At 50.1% G+C, this 20863-nt stretch overlaps 2 protein-coding genes across 8 annotated transcripts; one reads left to right on the top strand and one right to left on the bottom strand.

The window, feature by feature from the left end:
- The first annotated feature begins 471 nt into the window (after positions 1 to 471).
- TCTN1 (tectonic family member 1) lies at positions 472 to 15858 on the top strand. Of its 6 annotated transcripts, none has more exons than XM_050318577.1 (15): positions 472 to 652; positions 2034 to 2154; positions 3475 to 3605; positions 4112 to 4263; positions 4663 to 4750; positions 5463 to 5572; positions 8004 to 8024; positions 8173 to 8298; positions 8746 to 8871; positions 9208 to 9292; positions 9630 to 9768; positions 10067 to 10223; positions 11036 to 11161; positions 11488 to 11632; positions 12614 to 13261. In XM_050318577.1, the coding sequence occupies exons 1-14, from the start codon at positions 487 to 489 to the stop codon at positions 11629 to 11631; spliced, it is 1692 nt and encodes a 563-aa protein (XP_050174534.1). In that variant the 5' UTR covers positions 472 to 486; the 3' UTR covers position 11632; positions 12614 to 13261. The 6 variants fall into 6 exon arrangements, with proteins under 6 accessions (XP_050174534.1, XP_050174532.1, XP_050174530.1 ...); XM_050318575.1 differs by lacking the exon at positions 12614 to 13261 and adding an exon at positions 15389 to 15858 and having other exon boundaries at positions 479 to 652; XM_050318573.1 differs by lacking the exon at positions 12614 to 13261 and adding an exon at positions 15385 to 15858 and having other exon boundaries at positions 479 to 652.
- On the bottom strand, positions 13222 to 18783 carry HVCN1 (hydrogen voltage gated channel 1). 2 transcript variants are annotated; one of them, XM_050318580.1, is made up of 6 exons: positions 18718 to 18783; positions 17106 to 17332; positions 16553 to 16657; positions 15853 to 16084; positions 13846 to 13958; positions 13222 to 13574 (listed from the first exon to the last, which is right to left on the bottom strand). In XM_050318580.1, the coding sequence occupies exons 2-6, from the start codon at positions 17298 to 17300 to the stop codon at positions 13509 to 13511; spliced, it is 711 nt and encodes a 236-aa protein (XP_050174537.1). In that variant the 5' UTR covers positions 17301 to 17332; positions 18718 to 18783; the 3' UTR covers positions 13222 to 13508. The 2 variants fall into 2 exon arrangements, with proteins under 2 accessions (XP_050174537.1, XP_050174538.1); XM_050318581.1 differs by lacking the exon at positions 18718 to 18783 and adding an exon at positions 18374 to 18385.
- Positions 18784 to 20863: the final 2080 nt, after the last annotated feature.

The following is a 20863-nucleotide window of genomic DNA, read 5'->3' as shown; positions in this document are numbered from 1 at the left end:
TTCAGAAGGAGAAACTTTCAAACTTTTTATAGTTTAAGTCAAGATTACTAAAAACACAGTTGCGAAAAAAGTTAAATATAGAATTTTTTATCTCACAAGGGACCATTTACCGCACATTTATATTTTTTTTTGCGTGCGAGCTTCCCAAACCCCCTTCGCTGTTCACTACACCAGAAGCTTTTTCTGTGCTACTGAGGGGGCACCACCCGATCAACGCCGGGCAGTTCCTGAGGGCGCTGGGTGACACAAGCGGCTCCCTGACGCCACCACGGCGGCCACACCCAGCCGAAAGCCCAGCGTGCGGCCTCTCCCCGCGCTGAGGGGCGATGGAGGAGCCCAGAGGACTCTGACGGACCCCAAGATTCCCCTTCCCCCTCAAGCCCGCCCGCCATCTTGGTCGGGGCGCGGCCCTTCCCCTCAGCCCCCCCAAGTCTCGCGAGAGGCGGGATCGCCCTCCCCTGGCAACCGTTGCTAAGGGCGGCCGCCATGGCGGCGCCCGGGAGCGCGGCCTTGCCCGTCCTCATCCTTCTCTTCATCCTCCTCCTCCTGCTCCCGCCGCCGCTCCGGGCAGCGGAGCCGAGCGAGGAGCCCGCGGACACTCGCGGTGCCGCCCAGGCACGGGCCTACAGCGCGCCGGCCCCGGTCACGGACGGTGGGTGCCCTGCGGGGACTGCGGCGCTTGCCGGGCGAGGGCAGCCCCGCTCGCGGCCTCTCTTGGTGCTTCTCCCCCTCCCCTGGCAGCCACCCCGGCACTGGGAAAACTGCCTGGCTTCTCCCTGGGCATCTCCGGGGTTGCTGCAGCAAGGTGTGACCGTCACCTATGTGACCATCACCCAGCCCTGTGAGTGCCCGCGGGTGCAGGGCAGGGTCTCCTGCCCCCCAGCCCCTGCTCTGAGCACCCCCCGGGCAGGGCCTGAGCCCGCAGAGGGTCCCTTGGATGTCCTTGGAGAGCTCCACGTGCCCACTTTGCTCCCAGAGTCCTCCTTCAGCCCCAGCGCTGTGGATACATTGTCATCGCAGGGTGTAAATAAATGGTTGTTACTGTGCTCTCGGAAGGTGTTTCCCACTGTTTCATTGGCTACATTTTAAATCAACTTCTTGCTTCCATCAGTTCAGCTTCCTATGGATTAGTTGGCAAATGAAACCTGTCCCAGTGCTCCATCCTTAGGGAAAAGAGACTTAAATCCCTAATCTGGGAGACATAACCTTGCAGTCTAATTGTCCATGTCTAAACTTCTCTTGTTTATAGGGTGAACTGAGGATTCCAGGGCTAAACTCAGCCAACAGAACAGGCAAAACTTCAGAGATTCCAGGAAATACCTGGATGCTGTTCAGGTGGTCAGAGAACACCCAGGAGGCCGTAGAGAAGCAGGCAACAGTCCAACTGAAATAAAAGAACTAATTATGAAAATACCCTTTGAATGTCTTGCCTATAAAACACTGGCCTTAATTTTCCTCATTCTGTGCTGTTCTGGTGTCAAGATTTATTATAGAACAGCAACTCTCAAAACAGTTCAGTGGAGTACTGTCTGTTCTTTGCATTTATAAGCTTGAAAACCTAAGACTGTCCTAAGTTACCAAACATTTTATGTGGCCAGTTTACAGAATTATTGACAGTTCCCCTCTCTGTGATTACAATATTTCACAGCAGCTGAAGACGCAGAGAAAAACAATTTCAAAGAAGTTGTTGTTATGTTGGCACATCAGGGAAATGTTTTACTGCTCAATGCTTACAAACATCTCCCTCTGTCAAAATGTTTTATTTTTCACCCCAGCAAATTGAAATCAACACCTTTGTTTGTATCCTTCAAAATTCCTGTTAGGCTGAGTTTTTTTATTTCTCAGCTGTCAGATTTTAGTGTCTCAGTTTTGTCCACGTGTCCCAAATAGATTTCTTTCCTCAGGATGGCTTTTAAAGATGACTTAAAAAAAAAAAAAAAGAGCAGGTGAGTTGTCAGAACTGAGCAGAGGTGAAGAGTTGAGAGTGTTTGGTGTGAAATCCCAGCCCCAGTTCTGATTCCATCTCTCTGCAGTTGCCAGGCTGTGCGTGTGTGACCTGCTGGTGGCACAGTGTGACGTCAACTGCTGCTGTGACGCCGACTGCAGCCCGCAGGAGTTCGGCCTCTTCACTGCCTGCTCCGTCCCTCTGGTGAGGTGAGTGGATAAAACCCCCTGACACACAAACTCAGGGCTCTGCCCTCTCCTCTCACCAATTCCCAGCCCCCTCTCCCTGCTGCCATCCTGACTCCCCTTTCTCCACACCTTCCTGCCCTGGCCTTGGGGAAGCCCTAAAGATTTCCAAAAATTTCCTTCTAAAAATTCCAATGACCTTCATCTTCGAGGTGCTGTCATAAAACAGCACATTGTTATTTACTGGTGCTAGAACCATCCTCTGGCTGCAATCAATGCTCTTTGTGGATAAACACCCCTTTCTCTTCCCTTATTCCTTCTTTTCTCCTGCTCCTTGCTTTCCTCCTGGGCTCCTGACTGTGGGCACTCAGCTGGTGATACTTTTTTGGGGGAAAAATGATGTATCTTTAGACTTCCATTAATATAATGAAGTGTCTGGAAGTTAAGGAAAATGATACCATCTGGCCACCTCTGCAGGTCATTAGCAATGAATCAGTAACATCTTTGATTACATTTGTGATATCAACTAAAAACTTCATCAGTGCAGAGCTTTTTGAAGTAGTGTGAGCCCTGTTCTGGTCCTAATTTTAAAGTCACCATCCCAACCTGCTGCCTCCCTGCCAGTCTGGTCACTTCAGCACCGCTAAAATGTAACATTACACCAACAAACTAAAGCCAATAGTTGCTCCTTTGCTGTTTAGTTGCTCTGAAACCCCCTCTTCACCCAGTTTCATCCTGTCAAAAAGGAGTTAAGAAAGCTCACTTCAAAATCCTGATGTGAAAGGAAAGATGTCTTGGTGAACTGTGGGAACAATAAGTGCAGCTTTTCAGCCCACCTTCTGTATAAATTATACCAATCTGAGCACTGGGGGGGGGGTTTATTCTTGGGGCTTGGAAATTTGAATTAGCAATCATGCCAGACTGTGGTTTCTTATTGTTCTTGCACACAATGACTCCTGCCACCCATTTAGGGGTATTTATAGATATCAGAAAGGTCTAATCAACACCTTCCTGAGTGACACTTTAATTGCCTGGGGTGACTGTTCTCTCTTTGTCAGCTGGAAAGGCCTGAAATGAAGTCGTGTTTCTTTCCCCCAGATTCTTTTTGTGGGAAACGTTCCTGCTGCATGAAAAGTGTTTATTGGGGATCTCATTATTTACATCTGGGTTCTTGTATATTTGCATATTTATTTAGTTTGGCCGATGCCAAGTGAGAGGGATCCGTGTGGGCTCTGAAACAGCAGGAAAAGGCTCTTTTTCCATGCCTCAGTACATGGAAAAAGCTTTAAAATCTGGTCAGCACTAACTTCTAGTGGATCATTCATTTGTTGTTCTTGCTTGCAGGGGTGACAGCCACCTGTGCAGGCAGAAAGCTGCTGTGTATTCCCTTGATGTGGAAGCAAACCCACCAGAAAGGACATTTCAATTAATTGACCAGGTCAACCCCAGTATTTTCTGCATTCATGCTACAAACTGTAAGTAGAGTTGCTGCCAGGATTGAACACTGTGGTGTTATTTTTGTAAGCTCTTTAGGCACCAGAAAGAGACTGAATTTAAAACTATTTCTATGTTATTAAACCTCTGAGAAAACTGGTGATTCTGCCTGTTCACAATCCTTGTGTTTGATCCTTTCACTTGTGAAACCACAGACTTAAAACATCTCATATTTTAACTCACCTCTGTTGGAAAAAATAAATACTGCAGGCACTAATTGACATGTGTGGTTTGGAAATCATGCTGTTAGAAACCAGGATTTTGGAAGGAAAGGGCTTCCCCTGTGATACAATTTGTGCTTTCGTGGATCTGGGTGAGGTGAGTTAAGATCCTCTTTAGGTTTTCTCTTAAAAATTAAGCTGCATTGGTATTTTTCTATCACAGAGGTGGTTTTTTAACCATTCCAGGAGGAGAAATTGTCACTAAATACTGTTTCTGTAATCCTTTATATCCTAAGAGCTATCCCATTTTTTAAATGTTTGGACAGATAAACAAGCACTTTACCTCAGGTCCCCTGAAATGCCAACTCCAGAAAATTTTGATGATTTGCTTAATGAGTTTGGGAGTTCTGCTTTCAGTGCTGAGCCTGAGAATGTGGACACAGACCCTCCTGATGCAAATGAAACTCAGAGATATGAGGTAAATAATGACCTGATTCAATAACTATTAGGTTGTTCCATAAAAGAACAAGTCAGCATTGTTTGCATCTGCTTTTAAATAATGCAGTCCTTCTGGAAGGGACAAACTTTATATTGTTCTTTAAATATGAAAGTGTAAAAACCAGAAGTGTTTTGTGTTTATTGAGACAGTGAACTAGATTTTTAAGGACTTTGAAAAATAAGTAGCTTTTTTTTCATTGCTGTGTTAGACAAAAAGCTGTGGCAGTGGCTTAAAAACTGATGCACAGAGTAGTATAAATTATTGACAGCTACAGGGGAAATAAACACTTCTTCTGTTCATCTTTATTGTTCATGGAAATGCTGTAAAAAAACCTGTGATGGGCTGAAACACCCCCTGAATCCGTGTTTTCTTTGGCAGTATGGGCTCCCTATACAGACACAGGATGCATTCCTGAGGCTGCCCAGTCCTGTTGTCTCCTCCTGGTGCTCGGATGCCAATCCTGCAGGTTGGAAAATTTGAATTCCGTTTGATTTGCTTTAGAGGATCCTGCTCTGGCTTGAGGTCCTAAATCCAGATAAAACGAAGCAGCTTCTTTTCAAACATCTTCTGTTTCTCTGGGGTTTTTAAAGGCATAAAATGAAGTTTTGCATCTCTGCTGAACAGTTCAAAGTTAAGCTCCGAGGATCTTGGTGGTGATGGGCTGTTCATCCACCAGCAAAACATCCTGTTTGGGTTAATCAAACAGCACAAGGGTGACCCCATGAGGGAAGGGGGTGTTGCAGCCTTGGCCAGCTGCAATACTTGTATTTTTGCACCTTTGTACCTTTTGTATTTTGTCCCTTTGTCCCCTGAGCTCCCTTTTCTCAAGTGCCACTCGCACTGAGGGTCCCACAACAGTCCTGGTGGTGACTGCAGGAGAGCTGAGATCTCTTGGGAAACGAAAAAAAACCCTTATGGGATCTCAGAAATGAGGGAATAAATCTTTTTTTTTTCTAGCTTTTATGAAGCTTCTGGACTTGCTAAGAAGGAATATTTTATGTCACAGCATTTTGGGAGAATACAAGAAAGTATCATTCTTTGTGTCCTAATCTACAGTAGAGATGACATTTACTTTCACTTTTGCTTGTGCTTAAGAATCTTATGATGTTATTTATTTCTGCTTTTCATAAATACTCTTTAATTTCCTTTAACACTTGTTGTTTTGGGGTTTTTTTCAGGGTTTTTAGTAAACCAGGCCACAAAATGCATCAGATCAGTAAGTGTGGAAAGATGTGAAAGCATTCAAGCACTTAATATGCAGTTCTACATCAACTCCAGCATTTTGGCAGTAAGTATGATTTGAAGCAGTTGTACAGCTGCCTGTTGATATGACAGATCTTTTTGAATCTGCAGAATTAAGTAATGTCTATTTACTAAAGGATATGGTGTTTTAATTGGATTTTTAAATGGTGGGTTGGGAAAAAAAAACCATCTCCCTGTACAACAGACTTTTATTCAGAAAGCCTTTGGGGATGTTTTTACTTCAAGCTTTGGTAACAGAATAATTTTCTGTTCTCTGCTTAGCCAAATATAAATAATGTAGTCAAAGATGAAGCACAAAATAATAGTTTTGAAGAGACAAACTCCCTGAATTAGTGCTTGCTGCACTTCCCTGCTCCTGTGCATGTTCAGGCTTTTCCCAGAAGCCTGTAACCAGGGTGCATAATTCCAAGAAATCGGAGTTTTAAAGAGCTGGTAAAACTGAGGTTTAATCCTCTGCATCTCTCCCTTTCCCCCAAGCCTCAGTTTTGGATGGCACACTAAACTAAACCTCCCTTGTGCTCCTCAGAGAACGTGGCTTTTACCCCACTGACAGCAGATTTGTTTGGATCTGCCCACTCCCACATCCAGCCTGGGGTTATTTTTCCAAGCTAAGCCTGCTTTCTCCTCCCTTTTTGCCCTGGAGGATGGTGTCTCATGGATAAATAAATCCCCTTGGAGGATGTTCAGGAAGACAAAGGGATCGCTCCTGTAAAACTGGAACTGAACACGTGGTGCCTTAACCCCAGGGCTCCTTCCAGAAGCTGAAGCCCTTCAGGAAACAACATCCTCTCCACCCTTAAGGTGTTTTTAATCTATGTGATTATTTAAATGGATTTAATGAGCAGTGAGTGACTGCTTAAAGACCTCCTTACAGATTCCAAAGCTACCAGCAGGAAAGGAAAGCCACTTTCACAGGTGGGATCATTCTCCTGCTCGTTGAGAACCTTGTTGGAATCAGGCAGGGGTTGCTCACAGATGTTGGCCTTGATCAACTTGCTGTGGAAGAAGTGGAAAAAAACTGCCTTGAGTGTTTGCATGTCCTCCCAAAATTAGAGTTCTCCTTGGCTGCAGGACCAGGAGAGAACCAGGAGGGCCAGGCCAGGCTCCAGCTGTGGAGTGGTTGGGAATTTGAAGATGAATGGCCCAGCTCAGGAGAGGGCAGTGGGGGGCAGGAAGGATCAGATGCAGCAACTGGAGAAGAATGAATAAATCTCTGTAGGGAGAACCCCTTCCCCAAGGGAGCTGAAGGTGGGATGTGACATCAGAAGATGATGGTGTTGGGGACAGAGTGGCCACGGGGCAGAGCAGGAGCCCTGCCAGTGCCAGCAGGTGGAGCTGCTGGCCAAAGAAATGGTAAACCAGTAACCCAGGGAGCCATACTGGGAGCACTGGGACAGCAGGGCCTTCTGAAAGGCCCGTCCTCACTGGCAGGAGGGACAGCTGGAGTGACAGGAATGTCTTGTCATCGCTGCAGTCAATCTGTGGTATCCAGTTTATCTCCACCCTGGCCTGTCCAGCAGATTCCTGGAATCCTCTCCCAAGATGCTTCACACCATGGTCAGTGTGTACTTGGAGCTGCCCCAGCAAAGAGCTGCTCCTGCCCTTCCTGTGCTCCCTTCCAGGTGGGAGCAGAGTCAGTGGGAGGCACAGCCATGATCCATCACCCCAGCCATGGACAAACACAATTCCAGGAATGGTGCTCATTCCCTCTGCCCTGGTCAGGAACAGGGATGTCCTGAAGGACAAATCTAATCTTTCCAAGCACCTTTATTCACAAAGCTGGTGCTGATGGCTGAGCTCTACTGGGATGAGAAATATGGGACAGGCTCTGCCTGCATCACCTCCAGGGCTCCAGCTCCTGGGAATGTGTTCCTGGATGAGTCACTGCTCTCTGTATCCCATCACAATCCCACACAGTTGCTTCGTGGTCAGAGTCCAACTCTTGGTCCTGTCCCAGAGAGGTGACTCAAACGCTCATTGGGAAATCAGAAAAGTGAAATTTGGGAAAATGATGCTTTATGTGGGTGTTTTTCAGGCCTGATTGATGACCTTGGTCCAATACTTCTGCTTTTCCATGAAATACTGGTGGAAATTTTTGTGCTGGGAGATTTGATTCTCATTCTTTGGTCTAAAGACTGTGCCACTGTGGAATTCTCACCCTCAGAACAGCACAACCAAAGCTCTGCATTTCTTTGGGAAGCACAGCCTGGCCAACTCCCTAAACTGGAGGTCTGTGAATACTTCCAGGAGTCAGAGGAAGGAGGGGATTGGATTTTAAGATTTTTCCCACTGGCCACAGAGAACAGCAGTTCTTTTCCTACCTCTGGATACTGGGGGTGTATCCAATCACTTCCAGAGTGGAAAAGTTACTGTAATGAGGGAGTTAAGCCTTACCTGCTTTGATTAACTGTCTTACCTTTGCTATTGTTTTAATTTGTCCTTTTATTCTTCCCTAGGTGCCCAAATCAACTCAGAAGGTAAGTACCCTTCTAAATTAGCTGGGAGAGCTGGGGGCAAAATTCTTAGTTACAGTCACTGGAAGTTTTTTCACTGACTTGATCAGAACAGGGACTTAATCCTTAATATTTACAGTATCTTCAGAACTGACCTGAGTTTGTTTTCCAGGTGAACATCTCTGTGCAGTCCATAGCTGTCCAGTCCCTGGAGGGAATGAGGACTCTGCTGAAGGGTGCTGATGGCCTGAGGCTCCCCCTGATTTTGGATGACCTGTGCTTAAATGTAGTCCTTGGGGTAGGTCTGACAGCCCTTCCTGGTGTCTGATGGGAGGAATCTCTGCACAAAATTCACGAGTGGCAAAAGCTGCCAGGAAGGGCCTGGGAGTTCCCATGGATTGGGACATCCCCAGAGCAAATGTCACAGGAGGAACAGCGAGTTTGGGATGAAAGAGAGAGTTTTGCAACAAAATAATAACTCTGTGCAACACAACAGGGAGAAATCCTTGAAAGGCTGAAATCCTTGTCTGTCATTACTGTGTGTATGTGACAAAACAGACAAAAACATGAGTTTGGAATCTGCTTTGTGGTGGGGGGAAGGTGGTTTCAGGCACACTGATGGCACAGAAAGAGGAATAGATGTTGAAGAAATAAAACACCTGAATAATTTTATCTTCCTTCCCCCCCGACCCTAGTTTCTCTTATGCATTTATTCAAATGAACATCTACAATGTTTAATTTTCAGGTGAGTTATCACATTACCTACACAGACACAGGAGAAATAATAGAAGCAGCTGCTGCTTTTGTCTTGGGGGCAATTACCAAAGAAACCCTTTCAGTCCAGCAGAGCTTCCAAATCAGCTTCACTCAGGTAACCGTGGAGATGTCGTGGGTGACTCGTTGAGAGACATTTAATTACAAAACTTATTAAACTTGAATCAGAACAATTGTGAGCAGCAAGGTGAAGCATGGCTTGCCCTGGATACACACAGGAGGCAGCATGTCAGAGCTGGGCAGTGAAAGCCTCCAAAATGTCACATTTACAAGCCCCATCCTGTGGCTCCGTATCCAGAGAAAGCAAAGCCTTACTTATACCTTACCACTCATCCTTCCAGATGATAATAATCCTAAAATAACTGAAAGATTGCTGGGTTTCCCAGCCCTCTCAGGGCAGGGTGAGGTCTGATCCCCTGTGTTTGCACTGCAGGTAGACACGAAGCCAGCTCCTCTCAGTGGCAGTCCTGGGTACGTGGTTGGGCTGCCTGTGAGGGCAGGGTTCGGCCCTCGAGGATATCCTTTCCCTGCTGAATTTCTGTCTGCACCACTTGCTCTGCTCCATCTTCACAAACCCTTCTCTGGCCTGGGCATCTGTAAAATATACCTGGATAAAAGAGTGAATTCCTGGCTGTGGTTTTAGAAGGGGATGGCTCAGTCCTGCCTGCAGCCTCCTGGGACTGTGGAGGGAGGTGGGTTTAGACCTTCAGTGCCCACCCTGGTGCTTCCCACCTCGAGGGGAGTCTGGAGCTACCACAGCACTTTCAGCTGCATTTTAAGGCTATGATTAAGGAGTCTTTTTTTTGTCCCTGAAACACACGAAGTGCTGAATTTGCCCTTAACTGTGTGTCACATCTGGCATCACTCAGAGCACCAGCAGGCACAGCCAGCTCTCCATCCTGCAGAGCACACCCAGCCAGGACTGCCTGGCAGCACAGGCAGCCAGAGCCCCCGTGTTATTCGGTCACAACATGATCTCAGGCTGCAAGTTACGGTAAGAACTCCTTTTTAGTTTTTAATTGAGTGCTTTTAACCCTCTGACAACCTTTTCCCTCGGGCTCTGTTCAGGACCTGGCTGTTCCTGCAGCTGGAGGAGGATTGGGGACGGAGTATTTAATTCTAAAAAAATGGCATTTAATTAACAATGGTCTTTCTCTTGAAAAGATTGTGGGCATGAGCAGCTGGAGCCAGAAGGCTTGAGCAGAGCATGGGAAATGATGCCTGGGCCAAACCAATGGATTTTGCTGTCACTCATCTCTTTTTTTTTGTTTGTTTGTTTTGTTTTCTGGAAGAATTACAGCAGCTATGAAATGCCAGCCTTTGGCTCAGACCCTCCTGGATGTACTGAAGGGCCAGAGCTTTCCTGAGTACGTGGCCTCCTTTGGGAATTCCCAAGCCCAGGATGTGCTTGACTGGGTGCCAATAACTCACCTCCACATCTCAGAACAGGTGAAAAGTCACACCAGCCTCCACCTTCCCCCTCACTGTCCTCCCTCCTCTGTACCTGTCATGCAGAACCAGCTCACCCTTCCCAGCCTAAAAATGCAGGAACCCAGTTAGAATTAAAAATACAGGGGGGATGGGTGAAAATGCAGAAACAAACCAGAGGAAAATCCTGGAATATTCACAAGTGAGGAGTTTCACTCTGGCTGTAGAAGACAGGGTTGATTTTGAATCAAGCTGCTACTCACTTATGGCTCAGGAGAACACCGTGGGTGCAAAATGACTCCAGAGGGGGTGAAGCACCAGAGGTGAGGGTGAAAGAGTGGAGTAACAGTCACTGTTTCTCCTCTTCCACCAGGTCAGGGTAAAGAGAACAAGAATCCCTTGAAGCACAACAGGAGATGACACTTGGTGTGTAGGTGCCTTGAGTGCTTTTGCAACCAAAAAGAGGGAGTCATTTCTGCAGCCAGAAACGTGACAGTTCAAGAAGAAATGCCTCAAAATAGTTCAGCTTGCAGGCTTCAAAATTCTGCCCTGGCAGAGTCCAGGATTTTCTGCTGTCCCACCAATATTCCTACTAAAAAAGTGCCAGCTGAGCACAATCACCAAAATCCTGCCTGAGGGAGGACAAGTCCTGCTGAAATGCAGGTACAGAGTCACTCTTGTGTTGAATCTGTGGGCACAGCAAAGGCTGCAGCACCTCTGCTGCCTCCCAGAGAGCCCCCTGGGCCCCCCTGCCCCTTAATAACAAGAGTAATTAATTAATGAAGTGGCTTTTGTGTAAGTCAGACAATGAGGGGATTTCTAACACTTTGCAGAGCTCGTGCCAAATTCCGGTGTCCTTTGGAATAGAAGTGAAGTGGACTAAGTATGGATCCCTGGTCAATCCCCAGGCCAGGATAGTGAATGTCACAGCAACACTCACCACCACCACACTGCAGCAGGTATGTAATTAAATTACAGGGTTTCAGATAAAACAAAGGGCTTGTTTTCCTGTGTGCCAGTGACCCAGATAATCTCTTTATCTGAAGGCAGCACTTCCCATTTATTCCACCCAACAGTTCTCTTCCAGCTCAAACACAGCTGTGGCTGCTTGCCAAAACCCTTCAATAAAAATCTATGCATCATTAATGAAAAGCAACATGGAACTGTGTGTGGGGAAAAAAAAAAATAAATGTACAAGTGACAGGTGAAAATATAACCCAGACCAAATCAAGCAGTCATACAGACAGAAGGCTGAAGATAATTCCTGCCTGTATTTTCATTGCAGCTCCCCTCAGGAAGGGAAAGGACCATTCCTATAACAAGTTCTGTTGTTTTCACTGACATTTCCTCACCTGCAGAGCCAGGCTATAAAGCTTGGCCCACCATTAACATCAAGTTACCCTATGATTTTTTCTACCCATTTGTCTAAGGTAAGCATTCATTAAAAAAAACAAAAAAAACCAAAAAACAAAAAACAAACACATTTCTGCTTTTTCTGATTTTTCATCCGAGGTTTTTGTGATTGATGGGCCACGAATTTCATCTAAATTGTAGATAAACTGGGCTAAAATCAGCCAAGGGAGAAGGGGAGAGACCTTGTGAGGGTTCTCAGGAGGGTTAAAAACCCACCACCTTAAGTGGAAACTTCCAAATTATAACTCACTGAGAGGAAGAAAGGATGCAGATATGAACTTGCTGGTCAGCAAATGTGCAGCCACCAACCTTCCAGCACATCAGACCCATTCCCAGCTCCTCAGATCCATTCCCAGCTCCTCAGATCCATTCCCAGCTCCTCAGATCCATTCCCAGCTCCTCAGACCCATTCCCAGCTCCTCAGACCCATTCCCAGCTCCTCAGACCCATTCCCACCTCCTCAGACCCATTCCCAGCTCCTCAGACCCATTCCCAGCTCCTCAGACCCATTCCCAGCTCCTCAGATCCATTCCCAGCACATCAGATCCATTCCCAGCACATCAGATCCATTCCCAGCTCCTCAGACCCATTCCCAGCACATCAGACCCATTCCCAGCTCCTCAGACCCATTCCCAGCTCCTCAGATCCATTCCCAGCTCCTCAGACCCATTCCCAGCTCCCTGCCTGTGGAGGCAGGAGAAGAAGGGACCCAGCACAGCTCCATTATCCCATAAGAGCAGAGGTAAATTGCTAATTAAAGCCATCATGTGCTATTAGATAAGGCCTCTGCTCTATCTACCCCCAGACATGACTAAGCCACATATTTCTGGCTATTTCCCCCACACCACTCATTAATCACCTTTCTTTAAAGATCTGAACAGTTCAGCTCTGCTCTGAGCAAAGCTCAGTGACCCTTCCAGCTGAGTCTGGCTCCAATCCACTGGAGACACCTTCCAGAATTCCCCCTCCCTGACTCTGACTCTCCCACTCTCAAACAGTCTCTCCACAGGCACCTTCCAGTACCTGGAACTGCTCCTGTTGTGTTCAAACACCAGCCTGGCTCCTTTAGAATTTGCTTTTTCATGGCTTTTCTGCAGCCTGACTGTTCCCAGCAGTTCCACTCCCCTCCACCTGCTCTGACACATTCCAGTCCTTTGAACACCTCGATTTACGAGCTGTGGGAACAAAAGAACTCAGTAGCCCAGTGGGATGGGAACTGGAAAGGGAAGAAGGGATGAGAAAAGGCAGTGCCAGGCCTGGAAGAAAGCTCTGGTGACGTAGGAGGGCACATGTTTGGCCTCTATTTTGGGGCTGATTTGATTGTCGAGGGAAGGAGTGGCCTGTTGGTGGTTTTGAAACAAATGTTATATAAATAACAGAGCGGCACAAGCAGCAACAGAAATGAGGAAACTACCAACAATATGAGAAGAATGGTTGGCAAAGAGATGTATTGATGATGAACAGTCAGCTGGTGGAGGAGAAATGATCTTTTCATGCCCCAGTTCTCTTATCATTTCTACTGCAAGTTCTACAAGATGCTGCAAACAAAGAAGGTTGTCACAGAAAAGATGAAATTATTTTAAATAAGTGGTACTCCTGTGGGGTGTAGCTTGTAAAGGTGTGTCTTTATTAAATTATTTTGCAGATTTGACTGTACAACTGTACAAGAAAGGGGAAGAAAAATTGCTGTTTACAGGGACCGTGTGTGATTAATTTTCCAGCAAAACTCTTTTTGCAATCCCAAGGTCTGATCAAAGTGTGGTCAAATAGGAAATGTTTATAGGCAACACGATGCAAGAGGAAGTAAAGAGACAAAAAAACCTTTCAGGTCAAGCTGGTGGATTCCAACACTGCACTCTCCAGGCAGGATTCCCACCTTGGAAAACTGCCCTCCTACTTGGGCTGGCTGAGGAGTCCATGCTGCTTTAGGATGTTGTTCAGCCTCTCGATTTCTTGCTCCTGTAGGAGACAAAAAAAATCAAGTCATTAATAACCTTCAAATAGCTCCCCAGCTTCCCACAGATCTTCCCCAGTGCTGCAGGAAAACAGGACAAACCTGGCTAAAGGAAGTAGGACAGAGGGAAACATCACTCCTTGGAGGAGGAGCAGCTCAGGGAACTTGGGTAGGGCACCTCACACCTCCCAGTGAGGAAACTGTTCCAACAGTGCCAGCCTTGCACGAGGATGCCAGGCAGGCAAACCCAAGTCAAAAGTGGTTTTTTTTATTTACCTTCTCTACACAGCTGTGTTCCAGTTGTTCCAGCCTCGTTGCAAGTTTCAGGTTGGCTTGTTTTAACTTGGACACTTGTTGTTCCGAGCGGGTCTTCACTGATAAAATGATTCCTGTGGAACAATTCCCGGGGGATTAGCTTGACATTGTAAGGCAGCCACGAGCAGGATTAACAGCACACAGGGGCTGTGCTCGAGGAGTTAAACATGTTTTAGGTTCTGTCATCTTCCAACCACCCTTCCCAAGGGCTTTTCTTAATGAGGAGGGTTTGAAATCAGCCACCCGAGGGATTCGGATGGGGAGACTCTGCTGGGAAGAGGCAGAGCTGAATTAATCACTCAGACTGTCACTCAGATCCTGAATTGGAATGTACTCCCCTGGCAGAGCCCGGGGGGGATGGAGCTGGAGGCTTTGCTGGGTTTTAGCAGGTTTTAGGTGTAGTCAGGACCTGCTCTGACAGCAGGGTACAGCCTGGGGCTCATGCCCTGCAGATGATTGCTGTGGCCTGGGGGAACGGGACATGGAACATCCCGGTGGATCAGGACACGGCACATCCTCAGATCCAGCAGGTTTTGGCTTCCCCTTGCCCAGCTGCCCTAAGGACCTGCCGTGTTTCACCACAGCAGGTGTCACTCCTCTACAAGCACCATTAGGTGATGACACGTGAGCTCAGCCCCCACATTTAAAGGCATTTTCTTCCCATCCTTTTCTGAGGGGGAAAAAAAAAATACTAAACCAGCCTGGTGGGAGCACGAAGAACATCCCGTTCCTCCTCCCCGACACGGAACAACGTGCAGGAGGCACCGGGGGGTGCCTGGTTCTCGTGCTCAGCCAGCAGGTCTGGGGTTTGGGGGTTCATTGCTCAGAGCACGAAGCTTTATTTGCATTGATAACATCAACAGTCCCCAGCTGGTGTAACCCAGTCCCTGTCAGGGGCACTGAACCGTGCCAGGCACGGGCACAGCACCCGTTCCCTTTGTTCCCTCTGTTCCTCAAAAAGCTTGGGGGGAAATCCAGGAGCAGCCAAGGATAAGGGGATTTTCTTGTAACAGCAGCCCTGTTTTCTGCTGGAAGATGAGCTTCCCGTGGCTCCCAGGGCTGCAGGCAAATCCAGTTTCTGTCTGACTTTCACTCTGAACTACGAGAAGCCACAAGCTGCTCTCACATCCTCCCTCCCTCCTTCCAGCTGCTGCCGGCCAGGCACGTTCTGCCCATCCAAAGGGCACTGGGGGGGCTGAAAAGAGCCCCAACCATTCCCTCCTCTGATCCCTCTGTGCCAAATGCAGAGCATTCCCCAAACCTGAGCTGGAGGCACAGACAGCACTTGGGCTGAGGTCTCGTGCAGGAATTAGAGATAATCTCATTGCTACATTTTTTGGAATCCCAAAATTCCTTCTCCAAGAAGGAAGAAACAGCTACACTCTGAATTAACATCTATTTGCAACAATTTCCAATTTCCACAGCAAAGTCATTTAAGTCTGATTTCTACTTTTTTTTCTTTTCTATTTCTCTTTTTATGGTAAACCCTTTGAATCCAAGCAAGAAAGATCCAGGGTGAGATGAGGACATTCCCTGCAGCATCCCTGGAGGGGATGATGGAGCAGCAGCAGAACAGAGCATTAAATCCTACTCTGCTGTAAAAGCAGATGCAGGAAGACAGTTAAAACACTGCCAGAAGGAGCCTACAGTGGAAACTTAGGATGTGAGCCCTCCTTCTCCAGGATGGACAACCAGAGTGTGTGGCAGGCAGTGGAGCTGGGATACTGGTCCAGGAGGTGTGAAGGGGAATAGACTATGGAGTTTTTAAGGGGCAATGTCTATCCCTGCTCCAAAGAAAGGACTCACTGGGCCACACTCCAGCAAGGAAAACCAGGAACTCCGAGTTCACTGGGAGAGCAGGAGCAGGGGTCTCACAGACGGGTGTGAGGAGAGGCCAAAGACACAAGCCCAGGTAATTCAGGGAAGGTGACAAATCCAGCCCCTGGCCCAGGGGACCCCCTGACCCACCGTTGATGATCCGGGCCACCCTCCAGAGCCGCAGCAGGATCAGCAGCCCCACGGCCTCGAACTCGTGCTCGCGGAAGATGAGGACGATGTCGAGCACGAAGGACACGACCACGACCACCCCGTCCAGCACCTCGAACTTGTGGTGGAAGAACTCGCGGCGATACACGAACACCTTGAACCCCACCTCGACCAGGAAGATGGTTAAAATGGACAGGGAGAGGTAGTGGAAAACCTGGGAAAAGGCAGCACAAGTTGAGGGCAGGAAGCTGGGAACCCCCTGTGTGCACACGAGCAGGGCAGGATGGAAAACCTCCCCTGCTTGAGGGCACGTCTGGTTGGGCTCTACGGGGAGAAGGGCTGGGGACTTTTCTTCTGCTCTAGAGGACAGAGCATGTGGCAGCCTGTGGTGCTGGGAAACTGGTCCAGGAGCTGTGAAGAGCAGCAGGAGGAGGGTGGTGGGAGTGACCCAGCTCTGCTGCAGCCCCAGGAATCCCGAAGCTGCTGCAGGGACTGGTGTGAGCTGAGCCAGGTCAGCCCCACACACCCCTGTTTAAGGGGTCCTCCTTTGTGTGCTGGGACCACCAGCTCGCAGGGCTGGAGCTCCAGGTCCTGCCTTGCCCAGCCAGCCTACCCAGGGGGGGCTCTGAGGCACCAAAGGCAGGGAAATCGCTTTTCATGGTGACATTTCCCCACACTTTACCTTCGGGGTTATGTTATATTTGTCTGGAAGGATGATTTTCAAGTCCATGAGCAATTCCCCGAGAACCAACAAGGCATCCAGGATCACCAGCCAGACAACCCCGATCTGCCAGAGGAGAAGAACCAACATGAATCCCCTCCCAGCACAGACAGACGAGCCAGAGGAGCCAATGTGGCCCTTCAGCTGAACACACCCCTACACCCACAGCCCTGATTCAGCTGGTTGTGTTTCATGGAGCTTTCCATTGCTCCCACTCCCCCTGGATGGTGGGTTATTCCTGCAAAGTCCTATCCCTGTGGAACTGCCTGGCTCCCCATAAACCCAACCACCTCCCAGCCCGAGCTCGAGCCAGGGGGAGCATGTGCTGGTGCTGGCACCGCAGTGACCCCGAGGCACTGGGGCCTGTCCCCGCTCAGGAAACACCTGCACCCATGGGAGCAGCTCAGCTCAGCTCCCCCAGCACAGCTCAGCTCAGCCAGGGGCTCACGAGCTCAGCCCTGCTCCCTGAGCTCCATCCCACACCCGCCCTTGGCCTGGCCTTGTTCTGCCTCACCTGAAAGCTGTGGGAGCTGAAGAGCTTTCTCATCATGTACTGGAAGGAGATGTGTCTCCTGGCAGGCTCCACCTTGATCTCCGAGTCCGGCTGCTTGTCCCCATTGTCCTCCTCCTCCTCCCACTTCTGGTAGTCGTTGCTCCACTGCACGGGGTCATCACCCACCACCGTGAAGTGCTTCAGGTACCTGGACATGGCTCTGGCTCAAGCTGGCATCACCCTGCCAACTGAGGGACAAGAGCAGAGCGTCACCTCCCCGCTCAGGGCTGACCAAAGACGCCAAATCTCCCAGTTTCACCCCAGGGACGGGACAGGACCGTGACCGGCCCAGCTGACGGGAAGTTGCTAAACGCTGGGACCACAGGTTTTGCATCACCTCCCACGGCACCACGAGGAGCCCCCGCCGCCCTCCCCTGCCCTGTTTGTGCCCCGTCTGCTGCTCCACAAGGAGGAACTTCCTCACGAGTTGTTTCCAGACTTCTCCAAACAAAGCATCGATTACAGGAGCAAAAAAGCACCAGCCTTATCTGGCACCTTGAGATGTAGGTGGAGGCAACTGCCCTTGTGTTTCTGTTGGACACTGATCCGCAGAGGCTTCTGGTCAGAAGCCAAGGGGAAGAACAGCCATGGTTTCCCTTCGTTCCCATCAGGGACCCCTGTTATTTAAGCCTTTGCAAGTAAATGAAGCAGGTGATCCTCAGGTTTCAGCCTGGCAGGTGGGTGACACCGACATCCCCATCTCCTCTCCCTGCATCCTCCAGAGCCGACCTCACCCTTGGGCATCCCAGTGGGCATCCAGAGAGGGGCAGGGCCACCAAACCCAACTCCTAATCATTAAGGCCACACTCCAGCAATGAAAACCACACGGATGAAACAGCGAGTTCGCCGAGGGTGCAAGACCCAGGGGTCTCACGGATGGGCTGAAGGGCTGCAGGAGAGGCTCCTGTGTTCCCATCACAGCTCCCCAAGCTCTCCTTCCTCTTTGAGCAGCCCGGCGAGACTGTGTAGCCCACAAACCCTCCGAGATGCACTCCCGCCGCCAGCAGAATCCCCGTCCCCACCCCGCTCCCATCCTTCCCAGAGCCGCCCGGGGGGCTCAGCACAACCTCCCCCGGCCCAGCCCGCGCTCCGGGGCTCTCGCCCTGCCCTCGGTCCCGCCGGGCTCCGCTCCCAGCGGCGGTGGTGCCGGAGGGCGGGTGGGCTGCGGCCACCCCGTCACCAGCCGTGAGGAGGGAGATGGTCCCGCCGTGCCGTCACAGGGGCAGCACCTTCGTTCTCCGTCCCCGGGCACCGAGCGGAGCCCCGCGGGGAGCGGCCCCGGGCATCGCCCCCAGGCCCGGGTATCGCCCCCGGCCCCGTGCGGGGCGGCCGCGGGGTCTGGAGCCGCTGCCGGCGGGTGGAGCATCCCGGACCCCGGGGCTGCCCGACCTCCCCCATCCCCAGCCCGCCTGGAGCGGGACGGAGCCCCGGGGCGGGGCGGGACCCCGGGAGAAGGACGTGGCGGCCCCCGCTGCAATCCCCCCACTCCCGGCCGGCACCCGCCGGGCCGAGCCCCGGGAGCGCCCCGGCCGCCCCTGCTACCCCCGGCCCCGCTCCCCTCGGTCCCCGGTACCGTCCGTGCTCGTCCCGGCTGTGCCCGAAGCGCCGCCGCCGCGGGGCCTCCGCGGACCGGCCCCGCCTTCCCCGGACAGGGGCGGCCCCGGCCCGGCCCCGCCGCCTCCTCCCACCGCGCCCGGAGGGGCTTCAGCGGGTCCCCCCATCCATCCCCGGATCCCCCGCCCATCCCCAGGGTCCCTCCCATCCATCCCCGGTGGTCCCGTCCGACATTTTCCCTTCCCGCAGCTTTTCTTTTTTCCCCTGCTCGGGAGCTGCCGGAACAAGAGACGCCGCCGGATGGAGTTTAAACTTTTTTTTTTTTTTTTCCCCCCCTGTTTTTAAACTTTTTTTTTTTTCTACCCGACACAGCGAGCAAAGATCCTGGACGGGGGGGAAGTTAAGTCCTGAGTCTCTGGCCAAGCTCAGAGCGCGGCTGCTGAGCAGGGACACAGGTCAGTCCCACGAAGTTGGTGGAGATCCCAGGGATTACATGAATATAAAACCCAGGAATCAGGGCTGGTTTAATCTGCCTCCATTTATAGGCTCCTGTTTGGTCAGAGGCCTCTTCATGTTTAAGGTTCCCCTCTGCCTTCCAAAATCAAGCTGTTTTGGGAAATGTCCTGAAAAAACCACCAGCTGTGAAAAGCACCAGGAACCCACCTCTGCTACTACAGACCAGAAACATTTCCGATTTTCTCCAAGGAATAAATATCTCTCCAGTTTTGCACTTTCTTGGGAAGGGTTTCGTCCTAGAGAACACCTAAAACTTTTCCTGGAACCTAAGTATTTTCTAGCACCTCAGGCCCATCCCCATCCTCCTCTCTGGGGAATGAGCACAGGTAACACCCTCCTGGAACTCCAAATGCCCCATCCCTCAACCCTCCCCCCAAAACACCCACTTACAGAGCTCAGCTGAGCACCAGGAGCGGGACAGCAAAGGCACAGCCCTGGAGCCGCAGCAGGGAGGTTTATCCTGGGGGGTTCCAGAGAATTTAGGCATTTTGGTCTCAGCTGAGTCCAATAAACACCAACACAATCAGCCGATGGTGGAAGATCTGCACCTGAGAGCTCTGCAGATCTGATCCCCTTTTGGGTAAGGACTGGGGGTTTTAAGGAGAAAACCCCACCAGCTTCTGCTTCCCCATGAGGGACGTGTGCCCAAACCCACCCCCCCTCCATGTCCCCTGTGGAGACCTGAACAGGTCTGAACACTGCAAGGAAAGGGGATGTTTTGTTGTTGAAGTGCCCCCAGCCTGACTCGACTCCAAGCTGAAAGCAACAACAGCCCTGACACATCCCAGAGCAAACCAGGAACAGGCAAAGGTGACCTGTGCAGAAAAACAGCCTGTCCACAGCTGGATGACCACGGGGACACTCTTTATTTTGGAGAAATTAGAGAAACACGTCCCACAGCAAGGGAATGCCTCAGATCTTACCACTCTTTCCAGGCCACAAGACAGGGAGGGACTGATCAGGGAGAACTTGGGTTTGTCACCATTTCCAGCTACCTGTATTGTTATGGAAAAAAAATCAGGAATCAGCATCTACTCCTCCTTCTGTCCCTTAACTGATCAAAACACCTCCAACCCCAACAAATGGGCATCAAACCTGCCCCTGAGCTGTCGATCACAACCTGCAGTGGGACCAGCAGCTCCTTCCCTTCCCAGCCCTGCAGTGGGACGGGACCCATCCACCTCCACCTGCACCCCGGGAAGCTCGAGGTGCGTGACCCACCCCCAGGGAATGCAGCTGGGCAGAGGACACAGCCCAGAATTGGCACCTGTGGCACCGAAACTGCCTCTGAGGAGAGAAAACAAGTCACGGACAACAAAGGTGTGACACGGCCAGCACAGCAGGGCTGGGGAGCGAGGGGTGACCAGGCACAGCCCAGCTCACTCCAGCAATAACAGACTACAGGACGTTGTACAAGGAGGGAGAAAAATCAGAGCCCCAAAGGAAACCACAAGTGTGATTTAAAAGGTGAAAGTCTGTGACACCTGATAAAAGGAGATCGTAGTGGCTAGCAAGAAGTTTTTGATTAATTAGCTGTAGAGGGAGGGGGAAAAGATCTTCAGAGCAGGAAAACAGCTCTTTGATTCAGAGAAATACATTAAAAAATAAAATCAATGGTTGGGGACTGGCCAGAAAATGTATTTATGGTG

Source organism: Myiozetetes cayanensis, unplaced genomic scaffold, assembly GCF_022539395.1.
Source record: "Myiozetetes cayanensis isolate MyiCay16 unplaced genomic scaffold, myiCay2020 scf21, whole genome shotgun sequence".
Lineage (NCBI taxonomy): Eukaryota > Metazoa > Chordata > Aves > Passeriformes > Tyrannidae > Myiozetetes > Myiozetetes cayanensis.
Note: the sequence above shows the minus strand (reverse complement) of the source record. Positions and strands in the feature narration are given on the sequence as shown.

Excerpts from the sequence above, each read along its gene's own strand:
- TCTN1 (XM_050318575.1), top strand. The coding sequence starts at position 487 with ATGGCGGCGCCCGGGAGCGCGGCCTTGCCCGTCCTCATCCTTCTCTTC. Across the intron at positions 2,155-3,474 it reads TGCTCCGTCCCTCTGGTGAG|GGGTGACAGCCACCTGTGCA; the intron begins GTGAGTGGATAA and ends TCTTGCTTGCAG. Across the intron at positions 8,299-8,745 it reads GCTTAAATGTAGTCCTTGGG|GTGAGTTATCACATTACCTA; the intron begins GTAGGTCTGACA and ends TTTAATTTTCAG.
- HVCN1 (XM_050318580.1), bottom strand. The coding sequence starts at position 17,300 with ATGTCCAGGTACCTGAAGCACTTCACGGTGGTGGGTGATGACCCCGTG. Across the intron at positions 16,085-16,552 it reads AATATAACATAACCCCGAAG|GTTTTCCACTACCTCTCCCT; the intron begins GTAAAGTGTGGG and ends GCCTTTTCCCAG. Across the intron at positions 13,575-13,845 it reads AACACAGCTGTGTAGAGAAG|GAGCAAGAAATCGAGAGGCT; the intron begins GTAAATAAAAAA and ends TGTCTCCTACAG.